Raw genomic sequence first — 23,279 nt, forward strand, 5'->3', positions numbered from 1 at the left:
TGTACGTAGACACATTCGGTGTGAAGAATGCTATGTGCACAGCACTAGCGATTTTTTTCTAGAGTATGCAGCTGCTCCCACATATCCCTTGTCAACCTGCTAACGAAAGAAAATGCAATCATTAGCGCAATCCAAAGTCAACAGAATGTGTAATTTTATCTATATACTAATACATAATGAAAAAAATTTAAACATCGAGCTGTTACTTACCAAAAAACTAATTATTCACGCTGTCATCCCCTGTACGTAGACACATTCGGTGTGAAGAATGCTATGTGCACAGCACTAGCGATTTTTTTCTAGAGTATGCAGCTGCTCCCACATATCCCTTGTCAACCTGCTAACGACAGAAAATGCAATCATTAGCGCAAACCAAAGTCACCAGAATGTGTAATTTGATCTGTACTCTAAAACATAATGAAAGAAATTTAAACATCGAGCTGTTACTTTGGAGGAAAACTAAATATTATCGCAGTCATCCCCTGTACGCAGATACATTCGGTGTGAAGAATGCTATGTGCACAGCACTAGCGATTTTTTTCTAGAATATGTCGCCGCTTCCACACATATCTTGTCAACCTGCAAACGAAAGAAAATGCAATCATTAGCGCCATCCAAAACCACCAGAATGTTTAATTTCATCTGTATTCTACAGAATAATGAAAAAAGTTTAAACATCGTTTGTTACTTACCAAAAAACTAACTATTCACGCTGTCATCCCCTGTACGTAGACACATTCGGTGTGAAGAATGCTATGTGCACAGCACTAGCGATTTTTTTCTAGAATATGTCGCCGCTAACACATCTCTTGTCAACCTGCAAACGAAAGAAAATGCAATCATTAGCGCAATCCAAAGTCACCGGAATGTTTAATTTCATCTGTATTCCAAAGCATAATGAAAAAAATTTAAACATCGAGCTGTTACTTACCAGAAAACTAATTATTCACGCTGTCATCCCCTGTACGTAGATACATTCGGTGTGAAGAATGCTATGTGCACAGCACTAGCGATTTTTTTCTAGAATATGTCGCCGCTCTTACATATCCATTGCCAACCTGCTAACGAAAGAAAATGCAATCATTAGCGCAAACCAAAGTCACCAGAATGTGTAATTTGATCTGTACTCTAAAACATATTGAAAGAAATTTAAACATCGAGCTGCTACTTTGGAGGAAAACTAAATATTATCGCAGTCATCCCCTGTACGCAGATACATTCGGTGTGAAGAATGCTATGAGCACAGCACTAGCGATTTTTTTCTAGAATGTGTCGCCGCTAACACATCTCTTGTCAACCTGCAAACGAAAGAAAATGAAATCATTAGCGCAATCCAAAGTCACCAGAATGTTTAATTTTATCTGTATTCTAAAGCATAATGAAAAAAGTTTAAACATCGAGCTGTTACTTACCAAAAAACTAATTATTCACGCTGTCATCCCCTGTACGTAGACACATTCGGTGTGAAGAATGCTATGTGCACAGCACTAGCGATTTTTTTCTTGAGTATGCAGCTGCTCCCACATATCGCTTGTCAACCTGCTAACGAAAGAAAATGCAATCATTAGCGCAATCCAAAGTCAACAGAATGTGTAATTTCATCTATATACTAATACATAATGTAAAGAATTTAAACATCGAGCTGTTATTTACCAAAAAACTAATTATTCACGCTGTCATCCCCTGTACGTAGACACATTCGGTGTGAAGAATGCTATGTGCACAGCACTAGCGATTTTTTTCTAGAATATGTCGCCGCTCCCACATATTTCTTGTCAACCTGCAAACGCAAGAAAATGCAATCATTAGCGCAATCCAAAGTCACCAGAATGTTTAATTTCATCTGTATTCCAAAGCATAATGAAAAAAATTTAAACATCGAGCTGTTACTTACCAAAAAACTAATTATTCACGCTGTCACCCCCGTACGTAGACACATTCGGTGTGAAGAACGCTATGTGCAGAGCACTAGCGATTTTTTTCTAGAATATGCAGCTGCTCCCACATATCCCTTGTCAACCTGCTAACGAAAGAAAATGCAATCATTAGCGCAATCCAAAGTCACCAGAATGTGTAATTTGATTTGTATTCTATAACATAATGTAAAGAATTTAAACATTGAGCTGTTACTTCCCAAAAAACTAATTATTCACGCTGTCATCCCCTGTACGTAGATACATTCGGTGTGAAGAATGCTATGTGCACAGCACTAGCGATTTTTTTCTAGAATATGTCGCCGCTCCCACATATCCATTGCCAACCTCCTAACGACAGAAAATGCAATCATTAGCGCAAACCAAAACTACCAGAATGTGTAATTTGATCTGTACTCTAAAACATATTGAAAGAAATTTAAACATCGAGCTGTTCCTTTGGAGGAAAACTAAATATTATCACAGTCATCCCCTGTACGCAGATATATTCGGTGTGAAGAATGCTATGTGCACAGCACTAGCGATTTTTTTCTAGAATATGTCGCCGCTCCCACACATCTCTTGTCAACCTGTAAACGAAAGAAAATGCAATCATTAGCGCAATCCAAAGTCACCAGAATGTTTAATTTCATCTCTATTCTAAAGCATAATGAAAAGAATTTAAACATCGAGCTGTTACTTACCAAAAAACTGACTATTCACGCTGTCATCCCCTGTACGTGGGTACATTCGGTGTGAAGAATGCTATGTGCACAGCACTAGCGATTATCTTGTAGAATATGTCGCCGCTCCCACACATCTCTTGTCAACCTGCAAACGAAAGAAAATGCAATCATTAGCGCAATCCAAGGTCACCAGAATGTTTAATTTCATCTGTATTCTAAAGCATAATGAAAAAAATTTAAACATCGAGCTGTTACTTACCAAAAAACTAATTATTCGCGCTGTCATCCCGTCTACGTAGAGACATTCGGTGTGAAGAATGCTATGTGCCCAGCACTAGCGATTTTTTTCTGGAATATGTCGCCGCTCCCACATATCCCTTGTCAACCTGCTAACGAAAGAAAATGCAATCATTAGCGTAATCCAAAGTCACCAGAATGTGTAATTTGATCTGTATACCAATACATAATGAAAAGAATTTAATCATCGAGCTGTTACTTACCAAAAAACTAATTATTCACGCTGTCATCCCCTGTACGTAGATACATTCGGTGTGAAGAATGCTATGTGCATAGCACTAGCGATTTTTTTCTAGAATATGTCGCCGCTCCCACATATTACTTGCCAACCTGCTAACGAAAGAAAATGCAATCATTAGCGCAATCCAAAGTCACCAGAATGTTTAATTTCATCTGTACTCTAAAACATATTGAAAGAAATTTAAACATCGAGCTGTTACTTTGGAGGAAAACTAAATATTATCGCAGTCTTCCCCTGTACGCAGATACACTCGGTGTGATGAATGCTATGTGCACAGCACTAGCGATTTTTTTGTAGAATATGTCGCCGCTCCCACACATCCCTTGTCAACCTGCAAACGAAAGAAAATGCAATCATTAGCGCAATCCAAAGTCACCAGAATGTTTAATTTCATCTGTACTCTAAAACATAATGAAAGAAATTTAAACATCGAGCTGTTACTTCCCAAAAAACTAATTATTCACGCTGTCATCCCCTGTACGTTGATACATTCAGTGTGAAGAATGCTATGTACACAGCACTAGCGATTTTTTTATAGAATATGTCGCCGCTCCCACATATCCATTGCCAACCTGCTAATGACAGAAAATGCAATCATTTGCGCAAACCAAAGTCAAAAGAAAGTGTAATCTGATCTGTACTCTAAAACATATTGAAAGAAATTGAAACATCGAGCTGTTACTTTGGAGGAAAAATAATTATTCACGCTGTCATCCCCTGTACGTAGATACATTCGGCGTGAAGAATGCTGTGTGCACAGCACTAGCGATTTTTTTCTAGAATATGTCGCCGATTCCACATATCCCTTGCCTACCTGCTAACGAAAGGAAATGCAATCATTAGCGCAATCCAAAGTCACCAGAATGTGTAATTTCATCTGTATACTAATACATAATGAAAAGAATTTACACATCGAGCTGTTACTTACCAAAAAACTAATTATTCACGCTGTCATCCCCTGTACGTAGATACATTCGGTGTGAAGAATGCTATGTGCACAGCACTAGCGATTTTTTTCTAGAATATGTTGCCGCTCCCACATATCCCTTGCCAACTTGCTAACGAAAGGAAATGCAATCATTAGCGCAATCCAAAGTAACCAGAATGTGTAATTTGATCTGTACTCTAAAACATAATGATAGAAATTTAAACATCGAGCTGTTACTTTGGAGGAAAACTAAATATTATCGCAGTCATCCCCTGTACGCAGATACATTCGGTGTGAAGAATGTTATGTGCACAGCACTAGCGATTTTTTTCTAGAATGTGTCCCCGCTCCCACACATCTCTTGTCAACCTGCAAACGAAAGAAAATGCAATCATTAGCGCAATCCAAAGTCACCAGAATGTGTAATTTGATTTGTATTCTATAACATAATGAAAAGAATTTAAACATCGAGCTGTTACTTCCCAAAAAACTTATTATTCACGCTGTCATCACCTGTACGTAGATACATTCGGTGTGAAGAATGCTATGTGCACAGCACCAGCGATTTTTTTCTAGAATATGTCGCCGCTCTCACATATCCATTGCCAACCTGCTAACGACAGAAAATGCAATCATTAGCGCAAACCAAAGTCACCAGAATGTGTAATTTGATCTGTACTCTAAAACATAATGAAAGAAATTTAAACATCGAGCTGTTACTTTGGAGGAAAACTAAATATTATCGCAGTCATCCCCTGTACGCAGATACATTCGGTGTGAAGAATGCTATGTGCACAGCACTAGCGATTTTTTTCTAGAATGTGTCGCCGCTCCCACACACCTCTTGTCAACCTACAAACGAAAGAAAATGCAATCATTAGCGTCATCCAAAACCACCAGAATGTTTAATTTCATCTGTATTCTACAGAATAATGAAAAAAGTTTAAACATCGTTTGTTACTTACCAAAAAACTAACTATTCACGCTGTCATCCCCTGTACGTAGACACATTCGGTGTGAAGAATGCTATGTGCACAGCACTTGGCATTTTTTTCTAGAATATGTCGCTGCACCCACATATCCATTGCCAACCTGCTAACGAAAGAAAATGCAATCATTAGCGCAATCCAAAGTCACCAGAATGTGTAATTTGATTTGTATTCTATAACATAATGAAAATAATTTAAACATCGAGCTGTTACTTCCCAAAAAACTAATTATTCACGCTGTCATCCCCTGTACGTAGATACATTCGGTGTGAAGAATGCTATGTGCACAGCACTAGCGATTTTTTTCTAGAATATGTCGCCGCTCTCACATATCCATTGCCAACCAGCTAACGACAGAAAATGCAATTATTAGCGCAAACCAAAGTCACCAGAATGTGTAATTTGATCTGTACTCTAAAACATAATGAAAGAAATTTAACCATCGAGCTGTTACTTTGGAGGAAAACTAAATATTATCACAGTCATCCCCTGTACGCAGATACATTCGGAGTGAAGAATGCTATGTGCACAGCACTAGCGATTTTTTTCTAGAATATGTCGCCGCTAACACATCTCTTGTCAACCTGCAAACGAAAGAAAATGCAATCATTAGCGCAATCCAAAGTCACCGGAATGTTTAATTTCATTTGTATTCCAAAGCATAATGAAAAAAATTTAAACATCGAGCTGTTACTTACCAGAAAACTAATTATTCACGCTGTCATCCCCTGTACGTAGATACATTCGGTGTGAAGAATGCTTTGTGCACAGCACTAGCGATTTTTTTCTAGAATATGTCGCCGCTCTTACATATCCATTGCCAACCTGCTAACGAAAGAAAATGCAATCATTAGCGCAAACCAAAGTCACCAGAATGTGTAATTTGATCTGTACTCTAAAACATATTGAAAGAAATTTAAACATCGAGCTGCTACTTTGGAGGAAAACTAAATATTATCGCAGTCATCCCCTGTACGCAGATACATTCGGTGTGAAGAATGCTATGAGCACAGCACTAGAGATTTTTTTCTGGAATATGTCGCCGCTAACACATCTCTTGTCAACCTGCAAACGAAAGAAAATGAAATCATTAGCGCAATCCAAAGTCACCAGAATGTTTAATTTTATCTGTATTCTAAAGCATAATGAAAACAGTTTAAACATCGAGCTGTTACTTACCAAAAAACTAATTATTAACGCTGTCATCCCCTGTACGTAGACACATTCGGTGTGAAGAATGCTATGTGCACAGCACAAGCGATTTTTTTCTAGAATATGCAGCTGCTCCCACATATCCCTTGTCAATCTGCTAACGAAAGAAAATGCAATCATTAGCGCAATCCAAAGTCAACAGAATGTGTAATTTTATCTATATACTAATACATAATGAAAAAAATTTAAACATCGAGCTGTTACTTACCAAAAAACTAATTATTCACGCTGTCATCCCCTGTACGTAGACACATTCGGTGTGAAGAATGCTATGTGCACAGCACTAGCGATTTTTTTCTAGAGTATGCAGCTGCTCCCACATATCCCTTGTCAACCTGCTAACGAAAGAAAATGCAATCATTAGCGCAATCCAAAGTCAACAGAATGTGTAATTTCATCTATATACTAATACATAATGTAAAGAATTTAAACATCGAGCTGTTACTTACCAAAAAACTAATTATTCACGCTGTCATCCCCTGTGCGTAGACACATTCGGTGTGAAGAATGCTATGTGCACAGCACTAGCGATTTTTTTCTAGAATATGTCGCTGATCCCACATATCCCTTGTCAACCTGCTAACGAAAAAGAATGTAATCATTAGCGCAATCCAAAGTCAACAGAATATGTAATTTCATCTGTATATTAATATATTATGAAAACGATTTAAACATCGAGATGTTACTTACCAAAAAACTAATTATTCACGCTGTCATCCCCTGTACGTAGATACTTTCGGTGTGAAGAATGCTATGTGCACAGCACTAGCGATTTTTTTCTAGAATATGTCGGGGTTCCCACATATCCCTTGCCAACCTGCTACCGAAAGAAAATGCAATCATTAGCGCAATCCAAAGTCAACAGAATGTGTAATTTGATCTGTATTCTATAACATAATGAAATGAATTTAAACCTCGAGCTGTTACTTACCAAAAAACTAATTATTCACGCTGTCAGCCCCTGTACGTAGATACATTCGGTGTGAAGAATGCTATGTGCACAGCACTAGCGATTTTTTTCTAGAATATGTCGCCGCTCCCACATATCCCTTGTCAACCTGCAAACGAAAGAAAATAGAATCATTAGCGCAATCCAAAGTCACGAGAATGTTTAATTTTATATGTATTCTAAAACATAATGAAAAAAATTTAAACATCGAGCTGTTACTTACCGAAAAACTAATTATTCACGCAGTCATCCCCTGTAGGTAGAGACATTCGGCGTGAAGAATGCTATGTGCACAGCACTAGCGATTTTTTTCTAGAATACGTCGCCGCTCCCACATATCCCTTGTCAACCTGCTAACGAAAGAAATTGCAATCATTAGCGCAATCCAAAGTCACCAGAATCTGTCATTTGATCTGTATACTAATACATAATGAAAAGAATTTGATCATCGAGCTGTTACTTCTCAAAAAACTAATTATTCCCGCTGTCAGCCCCTGTACGTAGATACATTCGGTGTGAAGAATGCTATGTGCACAGCACTAGCGATTTTTTTCTAGAATATGTCGCCGCTCCCACATATCCCTCGTCAACCTGCTAACGAAAGAAAATGCAATCATTAGCGCACTCCAAAGTCACCAGAATGTTTAATTTCATCTCTATTCTAAAGCATAATGAAAAGAATTTAAACATCGAGCTGTTACTTCCAAAAAACTAATTATTCACGCTGTCATCCCCTGTACGTAGATACATTCGGTGTGAAGAATGCTATGTGCACAGCACTAGCGATTTTCTTCTAGAATATGGCGCCGCTCCCACACATCTCTTGTCAACCTGCAAACGAAAGAAAATTCAATCATTAGCGCTATCCAAAGTCACCAGAATGTTTAATTTCATCTGTATTCTAAAGCATAATGAAAAAAATTTAAACATCGAGCTGTTACTTACCAAAAAAGTAATTATTCGCGCTGTCATCCCCTGTACGTAGAGACATTCGGTGTGAAGAATGCTATGTGCCCAGCAGTAGCGATTTTTTTCTGGAATATGTCGGCGCTCCCACATATCCCTTGTCAACCTGCTAACGAAAGAAAATGCAATCATTAGCGTAATCCAAAGTCACCAGAATGTGTAATCTGATCTGTATACCAATACATAATGAAAAGAATTTAATCATCGAGCTGTTACTTACCAAAAAATTAATTATTCACGCTGTCATCCCCTGTACGTAGATACATTCGGGGGTGATGAATGCTATTTGCACAGTACTAGCGATTTTTTTCTAGAATATGTCGCCGCTCCCACATATCCCTTGCCAACCTGCTAACGAAAGAAAATGCAATCATTAGCGCAAACCAAAGTCACCAGAATGTGTAATTTGATCTGTACTCTAATACATAATGAAAGACATTTAAACATCGAGCTGTTACTTTGGAGGAAAACTAAATATTCACGCAGTTATCCCCTGTACACAGATACATTCGGTGTGAAGAATGCTATGTGCACAGCACTAGCGATTTTTTTCTAGAATATGTCACCGCTCCCACATGTTCCTTGTCAACCTGCTAACGAAAGAAAATGCAATCATTAGCGCAATCCAAAGTCACCAGAATATGTAATTTGATCTGTATACTAATACATAATGAAAAGAATTTAAACATCGAGCTGTTACTTCCCAAAAAACTAATTATTCACGCTGTCATCCCCTGTACGGAGATACATTCGGTGTGAAGAATGCTATGTGCACAGCACTAGCGATTTTCTTCTAGAATATGTCGCCGCTCTCACACATCTCTTGTCAACCTGCAAACGAAAGAAAATACAATCATTAGCGCAATCCAAAGTCACCAGAATGTTTTACTTCGTCTGTATTCTAAAACATAATGAAAAAAATTTAAACATCGAGCTGTACTTACCAATAAACTAATTATTCTCGCAGTCATCCAGTGTACGTAGAGACATTCGGTGTGAAGAATGCTATGTGCACAGCACTAGCGATTTTTTTCTAGAATATGTCGCCGCTTCCACATATCCCTTGTCAACCTGCTAACAAAAGAAAATGCAATCATTAGCGTAATCCAAAGTCACCACAATGTGTAATTTCATCTGTATACTAATACATAATGAAAAGAATTTAAACATCGAGCTGTTACTTCCCAAAAAACTAATTATTCACGCTGTCATCCCCTGTACGTAGACGCATTCGGTGTGAAGAATGCTATGTGCACAGCACTAGCGATTTTTTTCTAGAATATGTCGCCGCTCCCACATATCCCTTGTCAACCTGCTAACGAAATAAATGCAATCATTATCGCAATCCAAAGTCACTAGAATCTGTAATTTGATCTGTATACTAATACATAATGAAAAGAATTTAAACATCGAGATGTTACTTCCCAAAAAACTAATTATTCACGCTGTCATCCCCTGTACGTAGAGACATTCGGCGTGAAGAATGCTATGTGCACAGCACTAGCGATTTTCTTCGAGAATATGTCGCCGCTCCCACACATCTCTTGTCAACATGCAAACGAAAGAAAATGCAATCATTAGCGCAATCCAAAGTCACCACAATGTTTTATTTCGTCTGTATTCTAAAGCATAATGAAAAAAATTTAAACATCGAGCTGTACTTACCAATAAACTAATTATTCACGCAGTCATCCCCTGTACGTAGATACATTCGGTGTGAAGAATGCTATGTGCACAGCACTAGCGATTTTTTTCTAGAATATGTCGCCGCTCCCACATATCCCCTGTCAACCTCCTAACGAAAGAAAATGCAATCATTAGCGCAAACCAAAGTCACCAGAATGTGTAATTTGATCTGTATTCTATAACATACGGAAAAGAATTCAAACATCGAGCTGTTACTTACCAAAAAACTAATTATTCACGCTGTCACCCCAGTACGTAGACACATTCGGTGTGAAGAACGCTATGTGCAGAGCACTAGCGATTTTTTTCTAGAATATGCAGCTGCTCCCACATATCCCTTGTCAACCTGCTAACGAAAGAAAATGCAATCATTAGCGCAATCCAAAGTCACCAGAATGTTTAATTTCATCTGTATTCCGAAGCATAATGAAAAAAATTTAAACATCGAGCTGTTACTTACCAAAAAACTAATTATTCACGCTATCACCCCTGTACGTAGACACATTCGGTGTGAAGAATGCTATGTGCACAGCACTTGCGATTTTTTTCTAGAATATGTCGCCGCTCTTACAAATCCATTGCCAACCTGCTAACGAAAGAAAATGCAATCATTAGCGCAAACCAAAGTCACCAGAATGTGTAATTTGATCTGTATATTAATACATAATGAAAACAATTTAAACCTCGAGCTGTTACTTACCAAAAAACTAATTATTCTCGCTGTCAGCCCCTGTACGTAGATACATTCGGTGTGAAGAATGCTATGTGCACTGCACTAGCGATTTTTTTCTAGAATACGTCGCCGCTCCCTCATATCCCTTGTCAACTTGCTAACGAAAGAAAATGCAATCATTAGCGCAATCCAAAGTCACCAGAATGTGTCATTTGATTTGTATACTAATACATAATGAAAAGAATTTGGTCATCGAGCTGTTACTTCCCAAAAAACTAATTATTCCCGCTGTCAGCACCTGTACGTAGATACATTCGGTGTGAAGAATGCTATGTGCACAGCACTAGCGTTTTTTTTCTAGAATATGTCGCCGCTCCCACATATCCCTCGTCAACCTGCTAACGAAAGAAAATGCAATCATTAGCGCAAACCAAAACTACCAGAATGTGTAATTTGATCTGTACTCTAAAACATATTGGAAGAAATTTAAACATCGAGCTGTTCCTTTGGAGGAAAACTAAATATTATCACAGTCATCCCCTGTACGCAGATATATTCGGTGTGAAGAATGCTATGTGCACAGCACTAGCGATTTTTTTCTAGAATATGTCGCCGCTCCCACACATCTCTTGTCAACCTGTAAACGAAAGAAAATGCAATCATTAGCGCAATCCAAAGTCACCAGAATGTTTAATTTCATCTCTATTCTAAAGCATAATGAAAAGAATTTAAACATCGAGCTGTTACTTACCAAAAAACTAATTATTCACGCTGTCATCCCCTGTAGGTAGATACATTCGGTGTGAAGAATGCTATGTGCCCAGCACTAGCGATTTTTTTCTGGAATATGTCGCCGCTCCCACATATCCCTTGCCAACCTGCTAACGAAAGAAAATGCAATCATTAGCGCAAACCAAAGTCACCAGAATGTGTAATTTGATCTGTATTCTATAACATAATGAAAAGAATTTAAACATCGAGCTGTTACTTACCAAAAAACTAATTATTCACGCTGTCATCCCCTGTACGTAGATACATTCGGTGTGAAGAATGCTATGTGCACAGCACTAGCGATTTTCTTCTAGATTATGGCGCCGCTCCCACATATCCCTTGTCAACCTGCTAACGCTAGAAAATGCAACCATCAGCGCAATCCAAAGTCACCAGAATGTGTAATTTCAACTGTATACTAATACATAACGAAAAGAATTTAAACATCGAGCTGTTACTTAATAAAAACTAATTATTCACGCTGTCATCCCCTGTACGTGGGTACATTCGGTGTGAAGAATGCTATGTGCACAGCACTAGCGATTTTCTTCTAGAATATGTCGCCGCTCCCACACATCTCTTGTCAACCTGCAAACGAAAGAAAATGCAATCATTAGCGCAATCCAAAGTCACCAGAATGTTTAATTTCATCTGTATTCTAAAGCATAATGAAAAAAATTTAAACATCGAGCTGTTACTTACCAAAAAACTAATTATTCGCGCTGTCATCCCGTGTACGTAGAGACATTCGGTGTGAAGAATGCTATGTGCCCAGCACTAGCGATTTTTTTCTGGAATATGTCGCCGCTCCCACATATCCCTTGTCAACCTGCTAACGAAAGAAAATGCAATCATTAGCGTAATCCAAAGTCACCAGAATGTGTAATTTGATCTGTATACCAATACATAATGAAAAGAAGTTAATCATCGAGCTGTTACTTACCAAAAAACTAATTATTCACGCTGTCATCCCCTGTACGTAGATACATTCCGTGTGAAGAATGCTATGTGCATAGCACTAGCGATTTCTTTCTAGAATATGTCGCCGCTCCCACATATTACTTGCCAACCTGCTAACGAAAGAAAATGCAATCATTAGCGCAAACTAAAGTCACCAGAATGTGTAATTTGAACTGTACTCTAAAACATAATGAAAGAAATTTAAACATCGAGCTGTTACTTCCCAAAAAACTAATTATTCACGCTGTCATCCCCTGTACGTTGATACATTCAGTGTGAAGAATGCTATGTGCACAGCACTAGCGATTTTTTTATAGAATATGTCGCCGCTCCCACATATCCATTGCCAACCTGCTAATGACAGAAAATGCAATCATTTGCGCAAACCAAAGTCAAAAGAAAGTGTAATCTGATCTGTACTCTAAAACATATTGAAAGAAATTTAAACATCGTGCTGTTACTTTGGAGGAAAACTAAATATTATCGCAGTCTTCCCCTGTACGCAGATACATTCGGTGTGAAGAATGCTATGTGCACAGCACTAGCGATTTTTTTGTAGAATATGTCGCCGCTCCCACACATCCCTTGTCAACCTGCAAACGAAAGAAAATGCAATCATTAGCGCAATCCAAAGTCACCAGAATGTTTAATTTCATCTGTATTCTAAAGCATAATGAAAAAAATTTAAACATCGAGCTGTTACTTACCAAAAAACTAATTATTCACGCTGTCATCCCCTGTACGTAGACACATTCGGTGTGAAGAATGCTATGTGCAGAGCACTTGCGATTTTTTTCTAGAATATGTCGCTGATCCCACATATCCCTTGTCAACCTGCTAACGAAAAAGAATGTAATCATTAGCGCAATCCAAAGTCAACAGAATATGTAATTTCATCTGTATATTAATACATAATGAAAACAATTTAAACATCGAGATGTTACTTACCAAAAAACTAATTATTCACGCTGTCATCCCCTGCACGTAGATACTTTCGGTGTGAAGAATGCTATGTGCACAGCACTAGCGATTTTTTTCTAGAATATGTCGGGGTTCCCACATATCCCTTGCCAACCTGCTACCGAAAGAAAATGCAATCATTAGCGCAATCCAAAGTCAACAGAATGTGTAATTTGATCTGTATTCTATAACATAATGAAATGAATTTAAACCTCGAGCTGTTACTTACCAAAAAACTAATTATTCACGCTGTCAGCCCCTGTACGTAGATACATTCGGTGTGAAGAATGCTATGTGCACAACACTAGCGATTTTTTTCTAGAATATGTCGCCGCTCCCACATATCCCTTGTCAACCTGCAAACGAAAGAAAATAGAATCATTAGCGCAATCCAAAGTCACGAGAATGTTTAATTTTATATGTATTCTAAAACATAATGAAAAAAATTTAAACATCGAGCTGTTACTTACCGAAAAACTAATTATTCACGCAGTCATCCCCTGTACGTAGAGACATTCGGCGTGAAGAATGCTATGTGCACAGCACTAGCGATTTTTTTCTAGAATACGTCGCCGCTCCCACATATCCCTTGTCAACCTGCTAACGAAAGAAATTGCAATCATTAGCGCAATCCAAAGTCACCAGAATCTGTCATTTGATCTGTATACTAATACATAATGAAAAGAATTTGATCATCGAGCTGTTACTTACCAAAAAAGTAATTATTCGCGCTGTCATCCCCTGTACGTAGAGACATTCGGTGTGAAGAATGCTATGTGCCCAGCAGTAGCGATTTTTTTCTGGAATATGTCGGCGCTCCCACATATCCCTTGTCAACCTGCTAACGAAAGAAAATGCAATCATTAGCGCAATCCAAAGTCACCAGAATATGTAATTTGATCTGTATACTAATACATAATGAAAAGAATTTAAACATCGAGCTGTTACTTCCCAAAAAACTAATTATTCACGCTGTCATCCCCTGTACGGAGATACATTCGGTGTGAAGAATGCTATGTGCACAGCAGTAGCGATTTTCTTCTAGAATATGTCGCCGCTCCCACACATCTCTTGTCAACCTGCAAACGAAAGAAAATACAATCATTAGCGCAATCCAAAGTCACCAGAATGTTTTATTTCGTCTGTATTCTAAAACATAATGAAAAAAATTTAAACATCGAGCTGTACTTACCAATAAACTAATTATTCTCGCAGTCATCCAGTGTACGTAGAGACATTCGGTGTGAAGAATGCTATGTGCACAGCACTAGAGATTTTTTTCTAGAATATGTCGCCGCTTCCACATATCCCTTGTCAACCTGCTAACAAAAGAAAATGCAATCATTAGCGTAATCCAAAGTCACCACAATGTGTAATTTCATTTGTATACTAATACATAATGAAAAGAATTTAAACATCGAGCTGTTACTTCCCAAAAAACTAATTATTCACGCTGTCATCCCCTGTACGTAGACGCATTCGGTGTGAAGAATGCTATGTGCACAGCACTAGCGATTTTTTTCTAGAATATGTCGCCGCTCCCACATATCCCTTGTCAACCTGCTAACGAAATAAATGCAATCATTATCGCAATCCAAAGTCACTAGAATGTGTAATTTGATCTGCATACTAATACATAATGAAAAGAATTTAAACATCGAGATGTTACTTCCCAAAAAACTAATTATTCACGCTGTCATCCCCTGTACGTAGAGACATTCGGCGTGAAGAATGCAATGTGCACAGCACTAGCGATTTTCTTCGAGAATATGTCGCCGCTCCCACACATCTCTTGTCAACATGCAAACGCAAGAAAATGCAATCATTAGCGCAATCCAAAGTCACCACAATGTTTTATTTCGTCTGTATTCTAAAGCATAATGAAAAAAATTTAAACATCGAGCTGTACTTACCAATAAACTAATTATTCACGCAGTCATCCCCTGTACGTAGATACATTCGGTGTGAAGAATGCTATGTGCACAGCACTAGCGATTTTTTTCTAGAATATGTCGCCGCTCCCACATATCCCCTGTCAACCTCCTAACGAAAGAAAATGCAATCATTAGCGCAAACCAAAGTCACCAGAATGTGTAATTTGATCTGTACTCTAAAACATAATGAAAGACATTTAAACATCGAGCTGTTACTTTGGAGGAAAACTAAGTATTCACGCTGACATCCCCTGTACGCAGATACATTCGGTGTGAAGAATGCTATGTGCACAGCACTAGCGATTTTCTTCTAGAATATGTCGCCGCTCCCACACATCTCTTGTCAACCTGCAAACGAAAGAAAATGCAATCATTAGCGCAATCCAAAGTCACCAGAATGTTTTATTTCGTCTGCATTCTAAAGCATAATGAAAAAAATTTAAACATCGAGCTGTACTTACCAATAAACTAATTATTCTCGCAGTCATCCAGTGTACGTAGAGACATTCGGTGTGAAGAATGCTATGTGCACAGCACTAGCGATTTTTTTCTAGAATATGTCGCCGCTTCCACATATCCCTTGTCAACCTGCTAACAAAAGAAAATGCAATCATTAGCGTAATCCAAAGTCACCAGAATGTGCAATTTCATCTGTATACTAATACATAATGAAAAGAATTTAAACATCGAGCTGTTACTTCCCAAAAAACTAATTATTCACGCTGTCCTCCCCTGTACGTAGACGCATTCGGTGTGAAGAATGCTATGTGCACAGCACTAGCGATTTTCTTCGTGAATATGTCGCCGCTCCCACACATCCCTTATCAACATGCAAACGAAAGAAAATGCAATCATTAGCGCAATCCAAAGTCACCAGAATGTGTAATTTGATCTGTATTCTATAACATACGGAAAAGAATTTAAACATCGAGCTGTTACTTACCCAAAGACTAATTATTCACGCAGTCATCCCCTGTACGCAGATACATTGGGTGTGAAGAATGCTATGTGCACAGCACTAGCGATTTTCTTCTAGAATATGTCGCCGCTCCCACATATCCCTTGCCAACCTGCTAACGAAAGAAAATGCAATCATTAGCGCAAACCAAAGTCACCAGAATGTGTAATTTGATCTGTATTCTATAACATACGGAAAAGAATTTAAACATCGAGCTGTTACTTACCCAAAAACTAATTATTCACGCAGTCATCCCCTGTACGCAGATACATTGGGTGTGAAGAATGCTATGTGCACAGCACTAGCGATTTTCTTCTAGCATATGTCGCCGCTCCCACATATCCCTTGTCAACCTGCTAACGAAAGAAAATGCAATCATTACCGCAAACCAAAGTCACCAGAATGTGTAATTTGATCTGTATTCTATAACATACGGAAAAGAATTTAAACATCGAACTGTTACTTACCCAAAAACTAATTATTCACGCAGTCATCCCCTGTACGCAGATACATTGGGTGTGAGGAATGCTATGTGCACAGCACTAGCGATTTTCTTCTAGAATATGTCGCCGCTCCCACATATCCCTTGTCAACCTGCTAACGGAAGAAAATGCAATCATTAGCGCAAACCAAAGTCACCAGAATGTGTAATTTGATCTGTATTCTATAACATACGGAAAAGAATTTAAACTTCGATCTGTTACTTACCCAAAAACTAATTATTCACGCAGTCATCCCCTGAACGCAGATACATTCGGTGTGAAGAATGCTATGCGCACAGCACTAGCGATTTTCTTCTAGAATATGTCGCCGCTCCCACATATCCCTTGTCAACCTGCTAACGAAAGAAAATGCAATCATTAGCGCAAACCAAAGTCACCAGAATGTGTAATTTGATCTGTATTCTATAACATACGGAAAAGAATTTAAACATCGAGCTGTTACTTACCCAAAAACTAATTATTCACGCAGTCATCCCCTGTACGCAGATACATTGGGTGTGAAGAATGATATGTGCACAGCACTAGCGATTTTCTTATAGAATATTTCGCCGCTCCCACATATCCCTTGTCAACCTGCTAACGAAAGAAAATGCAATCATTACCGCAAACCAAAGTCACCAGAATGTGTAATTTGATCTGTATTCTATAACATACGGAAAAGAATTTAAACATCGAGCTGTTACTTACCCAAAAACTAATTATTCACGCAGTCATCCCCTGTACGCAGATACATTGGGTGTGAAGAATGCTATGTGCACAGCACTAGCGATTTTCTCCTAGAATATGTTGCCGCTCCCACATATCCCTTGTCAACCTGCTAACGAAAGAAAATGCAATCATTAGCGCAAACCAAAGTCACCAGAATGTGTAATTTGATCTGTATTCTATAACATACGGAAAAGAATTTAAACATCGAGCTGTTACTTACCCAAAAACTAATTATTCATGCAGTCATCCCCTGTACGCAGATACATTGGGTGTGAAGAAAGCTATGTGCACAGCACTAGCGATTTTCTTCTAGAATATGTCGCCGCTCCCACACATCTCTTGTCAACCTGCAAACGAAAGAAAATGCAATCATTAGCGCAATCCAAAGTCACCAGAATGTTTTATTTCGTCTGCATTCTAAAGCATAATGAAAAAAATTTAAACATCGAGCTGTACTTACCAATAAACTAATTATTCTCGCAGTCATCCAGTGTACGTAGAGACATTCGGTGTGAACAATGCTATGTGCAAGCACTAGCGATTTTTTTCTAGAATATGTCGCCGCTTCCACATATCCCTTGTCAACCTGCTAACAAAAGAAAATGCAATCATTAGCGTAATCCAAAGTCACCAGAATGTGCAATTTCATCTGTATACTAATACATAATGAAAAGAATTTAAACATCGAGCTGTTACTTCCCAAAAAACTAATTATTCACGCTGTCCTCCCCTGTACGTAGACGCATTCGGTGTGAAGAATGCTATGTGCACAGCTCTAGCGATTTTCTTCGAGAATATGTCGCCGCTCCCACACATCTCTTATCAACATGCAAACGAAAGAAAATGCAATCATTAGCGCAATCCAAAGTCACCAGAATGTTTTATTTCGTCTGTATTCTAAAGCATAATGAAAAAAATTTAAACATCGAGCTGTACTTACCAATAAACTAATTATTCACGCAGTCATCCCCTGTACGCAGATACATTCGGTGTGAAGAATGCTATGTGCACAGCACTAGCGATTTTTTTCTAGAATATGTCGCCGCTCCCACATATCCCTTGTCAACCTGCTAACGAAAGAAAATGGAATCACTAGCGCAATCCAAAGTCACCAGAATGTGTAATTTTATCTGTATACTAATACATAATGAAAAGAATTTAAACATCGAGCTGTTACTTACCCAAAAACTAATTATTCACGCAGTCATCCCCTGTACGCAGATACATTGGGTGTGAAGAATGCTATGTGCACAGCACTAGCGATTTTCTTCTAGAATATGTCGCCGCTCCCACATATCCTTTGCCAACCTGCTAACGAAAGAAAATGCAATCATTAGCGCAAACCAAAGTCACCAGAATGTGTAATTTGATCTGTATTCTATAACATACGGAAAAGAATTTAAACATCGAGCTGTTACTTACCCAAAAACTAATTATTCACGCAGTCATCCCCTGTACGCAGATACATTGGGTGTGAAGAATGCTATGTGCACAGCACTAGCGATTTTCTTCTAGAATATGTCGCCGCTCACACATATCCCTTGTCAACCTGCTAACGAAAGAAAATGCAATCATTAGCGCAAACCAAAGTCACCAGAATGTGTAATTTGATCTGTATTCTATAACATACGGAAAAGAATTTAAACATCGAGCTGTTACTTACCCAAAAACTAATTATTCACGCAGTCATCCCCTGTACGCAGATACATTGGGTGTGAGGAATGCTATGTGCACAGCACTAGCGATTTTCTTCTAGAATATGTCGCCGCTCCCACATATCCCTTGTCAACCTGCTAACGAAAGAAAATGCAATCATTAGCGCAAACCAAAGTCACCAGAATGTGTAATTTGATCTGTATTCTATAACATACAGAAAAGAATTTAAACTTCGATCTGTTACTTACCCAAAAACTAATTATTCACGCAGTCATCCCCTGAACGCAGATACATTCGGTGTGAAAAATGCTATGTGCACAGCACTAGCGATTTTCTTCTAGAATATATCGCCGCTCCCACATATCCCTTGTCAACCTGCTAACGAAAGAAAATGCAATCATTAGCGCAAACCAAAGTCACCAGAATGTGTAATTTGATCTGTATTCTATAACATACGGAAAAGAATTTAAACATCGAGCTGTTACCTACCCAAAAACTAATTATTCACGCAGTCATCCCCTGTACGCAGATACATTGGGTGTGAAGAATGCTATGTGCACAGCACTAGCGATTTTCTTCTAGAATATGTCGCCGCTCCCACATATCCCTTGTCAACCTGCTAACGAAAGAAAATGCAATCATTAGCGCAAACCAAAGTCACCAGAATGTGTAATTTGATCTGTATTCTATAACATACGGAAAAGAATTTAAACATCGAGCTGTTACTTACCCAAAAACTAATTATTCACGCAGTCATCCCCTGTACGCAGATACATTGGGTGTGAAGAATGCTATGTGCACAGCACTAGCGATTTTCTTCTAGAATATGTCGCCGCTCCCACATATCCCTTGTCAACCTGCTAACGAAAGAAAATGCAATCATTACCGCAAACCAAAGTCACCAGAATGTGTATTTTGATCTGTATTCTATAACATACGGAAAAGAATTTAAACATCGAGCTGTTACTTACCCAAAAACTAATTATTCACGCAGTCATCCCCTGTACGCAGATACATTGGGTGTGAGGAATGCTATGTGCACAGCACTAGCGATTTTCTTCTAGAATATGTCGCCGCTCCCACATATCCCTTGTCAACCTGCTAACGAAAGAAAATGCAATCATTAGCGCAAACCAAAGTCACCAGAATGTGTAATTTGATCTGTATTCTATAACATACGGAAAAGAGTTTAAACTTCGATCTGTTACTTACCCAAAAACTAATTATTCACGCAGTCATCCCCTGAACGCAGATACATTCGGTGTGAAGAATGCTATGTGCACAGCACTAGCGATTTTCTTCTAGAATATGTCGCCGCTCCCACATATCCCTTGCCAACCTGCTAACGAAAGAAAATGCAATCATTAGCGCAAACCAAAGTCACCAGAATGTGTAATTTGATCTGTATTCTATAACATACGGAAAAGAATTTAAACATCGAGCTGTTACTTACCCAAAAACTAATTATTCACGCAGTCATACCCTGTACGCAGATACATTGGGTGTGAAGAATGCTATGTGCACAGCACTAGCGATTTTCTTCTAGAATATGTCGCCGCTCCCACATATCCCTTGTCAACCTGCTAACGAAAGAAAATGCAATCATTAGCGCAAACCAAAGTCACCAGAATGTGTAATTTGACCTGTATTCTATAACATACGGAAAAGAATTTAAACATCGAGCTGTTACTTACCCAAAAACTAATTATTCACGCAGTCATCCCCTGTACGCAGATACATTGGGTGTGAAGAATGCTATGTGCACAGCACTAGCGATTTTCTCCTAGAATATGTCGCCGCTCCCACATATCCCTTGTCAACCTGCTAACGAAAGAAAATGCAATCATTAGCGCAAACCAAAGTCACCAGAATGTGTAATTTGATCTGTATTCTATAACATACGGAAAAGAATTTAAACATCGAGCTGTTACTTACCCAAAAACTAATAATTCACGCAGTCATCCCCTGTACGCAGATACATTGGGTGTGAAGAATGCTTTGTGCACAGCACTAGCGATTTTCTTCTAGAATATGTCGCCGCTCCCACACATCTCTTGTCAACCTGCAAACGAAAGAAAATGCAATCATTAGCGCAATCCAAAGTCACCAGAATGTTTTATTTCGTCTGCATTCTAAAGCATAATGAAAAAAATTTAAACATCGAGCTGTACTTACCAATAAACTAATTATTCTCGCAGTCATCCAGTGTACGTAGAGACATTCGGTGTGAAGAATGCTATGTGCACAGCACTAGCGATTTTTTTCTAGAATATGTCGCCGCTTCCACATATCCCTCGTCAACCTGCTAACAAAAGAAAATGCAATCATTAGCGTAATCCAAAGTCACCAGAATGTGCAATTTCATCTGTATACTAATACATAATGAAAAGAATTTAAACATCGAGCTGTTACTTCCCAAAAAACTAATTATTCACGCTGTCCTCCCCTGTACGTAGACGCATTCGGTGTGAAGAATGCTATGTGCACAGCACTAGCGATTTTCTTCGAGAATATGTCGCCGCTCCCACACATCTCTTATCAACATGCAAACGAAAGAAAATGCAATCATTAGCGCAATCCAAAGTCACCAGAATGTTTTATTTCGTCTGTATTCTAAAGCATAATGAAAAAAATTTAAACATCGAGCTGTACTTACCAATAAACTAATTATTCACGCAGTCATCCCCTGTACGCAGATACATTCGGTGTGAAGAATGCTATGTGCACAGCACTAGCGATTTTTTTCTAGAATATGTCGCCGCTCCCACATATCCCTTGTCAACCTGCTAATGAAAGAAAATGGAATCATTAGCGCAATCCAAAGTCACCAGAATGTGTAATTTCATCTGTATACTAATACATAATGAAAAGAATTTAAACATCGAGCTGTTACTTACCCAAAAACTAATTATTCACGCAGTCATCCCCTGTACGCAGATACATTGGGTGTGAAGAATGCTATGTGCACAGCACTAGCGATTTTCTTCTAGAATATGTCGCCGATCCCACATATCCCTTGCCAACCTGCTAACGAAAGAAAATGCAATCATTAGCGCAAACCAAAGTCACCAGAATGTGTAATTTGATCTGTATTCTATAACATACGGAAAAGAATTTAAACATCGAGCTGTTACTTACCCAAAAACTAATTATTCACGCAGTCATCCCCTGTACGCAGATACATTGGGTGTGAAGAATGCTATGTGCACAGCACTAGCGATTTTCTTCTAGAATATGTCGCCGTTCCCACATATCCCTTGTCAACCTGCTAACGAAAGAAAATGCAATCATTAGCGCAAACCATAGTCACCAGAATGTGTAATTTGATCTGTATTCTATAACATACGGAAAAGAATTTAAACATCGAGCTGTTACTTACCCAAAAACTAATTATTCACGCAGTCATCCCCTGTACGCAGATACATTGGGTGTGAAGAATGCTATGTGCACAGCACTAGCGATTTTCTTCTAGAATATGTCGCCGCTCCCACATATCCCTTGTCAACCTGCTAACGAAAGAAAATGCAATCATTACCGCAAACCAAAGTCACCAGAATGTGTAATTTGATCTGTATTCTATAACATACGGAAAAGAATTTAAACATCGAGCTGTTACTTACCCAAAAACTAATTATTCACGCAGTCATCCCCTGTACGCAGATACATTGGGTGTGAGGAATGCTATGTGCACAGCACTAGCGATTTTCTTCTAGAATATGTCGCCGCTCCCACATATCCCTTGTCAACCTGCTAACGAAAGAAAATGCAATCATTAGCGCAAACCAAAATCACCAGAATGTGTAATTTGATCTGTATTCTATAACATACGGAAAAGAATTTAAACTTCGATCTGTTACTTACCCAAAAACTAATTATTCACGCAGTCATCCCCTGAACGCAGATATATTCGGTGTGAAGAATGCTATGTGCACAGCACTAGCGATTTTCTTCTAGAATATGTCGCCGCTCCCACATATCCCTTGTCAACCTGCTAACGAAAGAAAATGCAATCATTAGCGCAAACCAAAGTCACCAGAATGTGTAATTTGATCTGTATTCTATAACATACGGAAAAGAATTTAAACATCGAGCTGTTACTTACCCAAAAACTAATTATTCACGCAGTCATCCCCTGTACGCAGATACATTGGGTGTGAAGAATGCTATGTGCACAGCACTAGCGATTTTCTTCTAGAATATGTCGCCGCTCCCACATATCCCTTGTCAACCTGCTAACGGAAGAAAATGCAATCATTAGCGCAAACCAAAGTCACCAGAATGTGTAATTT

At 38.6% G+C, this 23,279-nt stretch overlaps 1 protein-coding gene across 1 annotated transcript; it reads left to right on the forward strand.

Moving 5' to 3' along the window:
• Window positions 1-18,161: 18,161 nt before the first annotated feature.
• On the forward strand, window positions 18,162-20,536 carry LOC124545509. The gene is made up of 9 exons (XM_047124456.1): window positions 18,162-18,222; window positions 18,490-18,564; window positions 18,731-18,805; window positions 18,972-19,062; window positions 19,208-19,287; window positions 19,454-19,544; window positions 19,814-20,010; window positions 20,177-20,251; window positions 20,418-20,536. Exons 1-9 carry the CDS (start codon window positions 18,162-18,164, stop codon window positions 20,534-20,536), a joined length of 864 nt encoding a protein of 287 aa, XP_046980412.1.
• Window positions 20,537-23,279: the final 2,743 nt, after the last annotated feature.

Source organism: Schistocerca americana, chromosome 8 (genome assembly GCF_021461395.2).
Source record: "Schistocerca americana isolate TAMUIC-IGC-003095 chromosome 8, iqSchAmer2.1, whole genome shotgun sequence".
NCBI classification, from domain to species: Eukaryota; Metazoa; Arthropoda; class Insecta; order Orthoptera; family Acrididae; genus Schistocerca; species Schistocerca americana.

Coding starts and splice junctions, on each gene's coding strand:
- LOC124545509 (XM_047124456.1), top strand. CDS start 18,162: ATGCAAACGAAAGAAAATGCAATCATTAGCGCAATCCAAAGTCACCAG. Junction 18,565..18,730: donor CCTGTACGCAGATACATTGG/GTGTGAAGAATG, acceptor CATACGGAAAAG/AATTTAAACATCGAGCTGTT. Junction 19,288..19,453: donor CCTGAACGCAGATACATTCG/GTGTGAAAAATG, acceptor CATACGGAAAAG/AATTTAAACATCGAGCTGTT.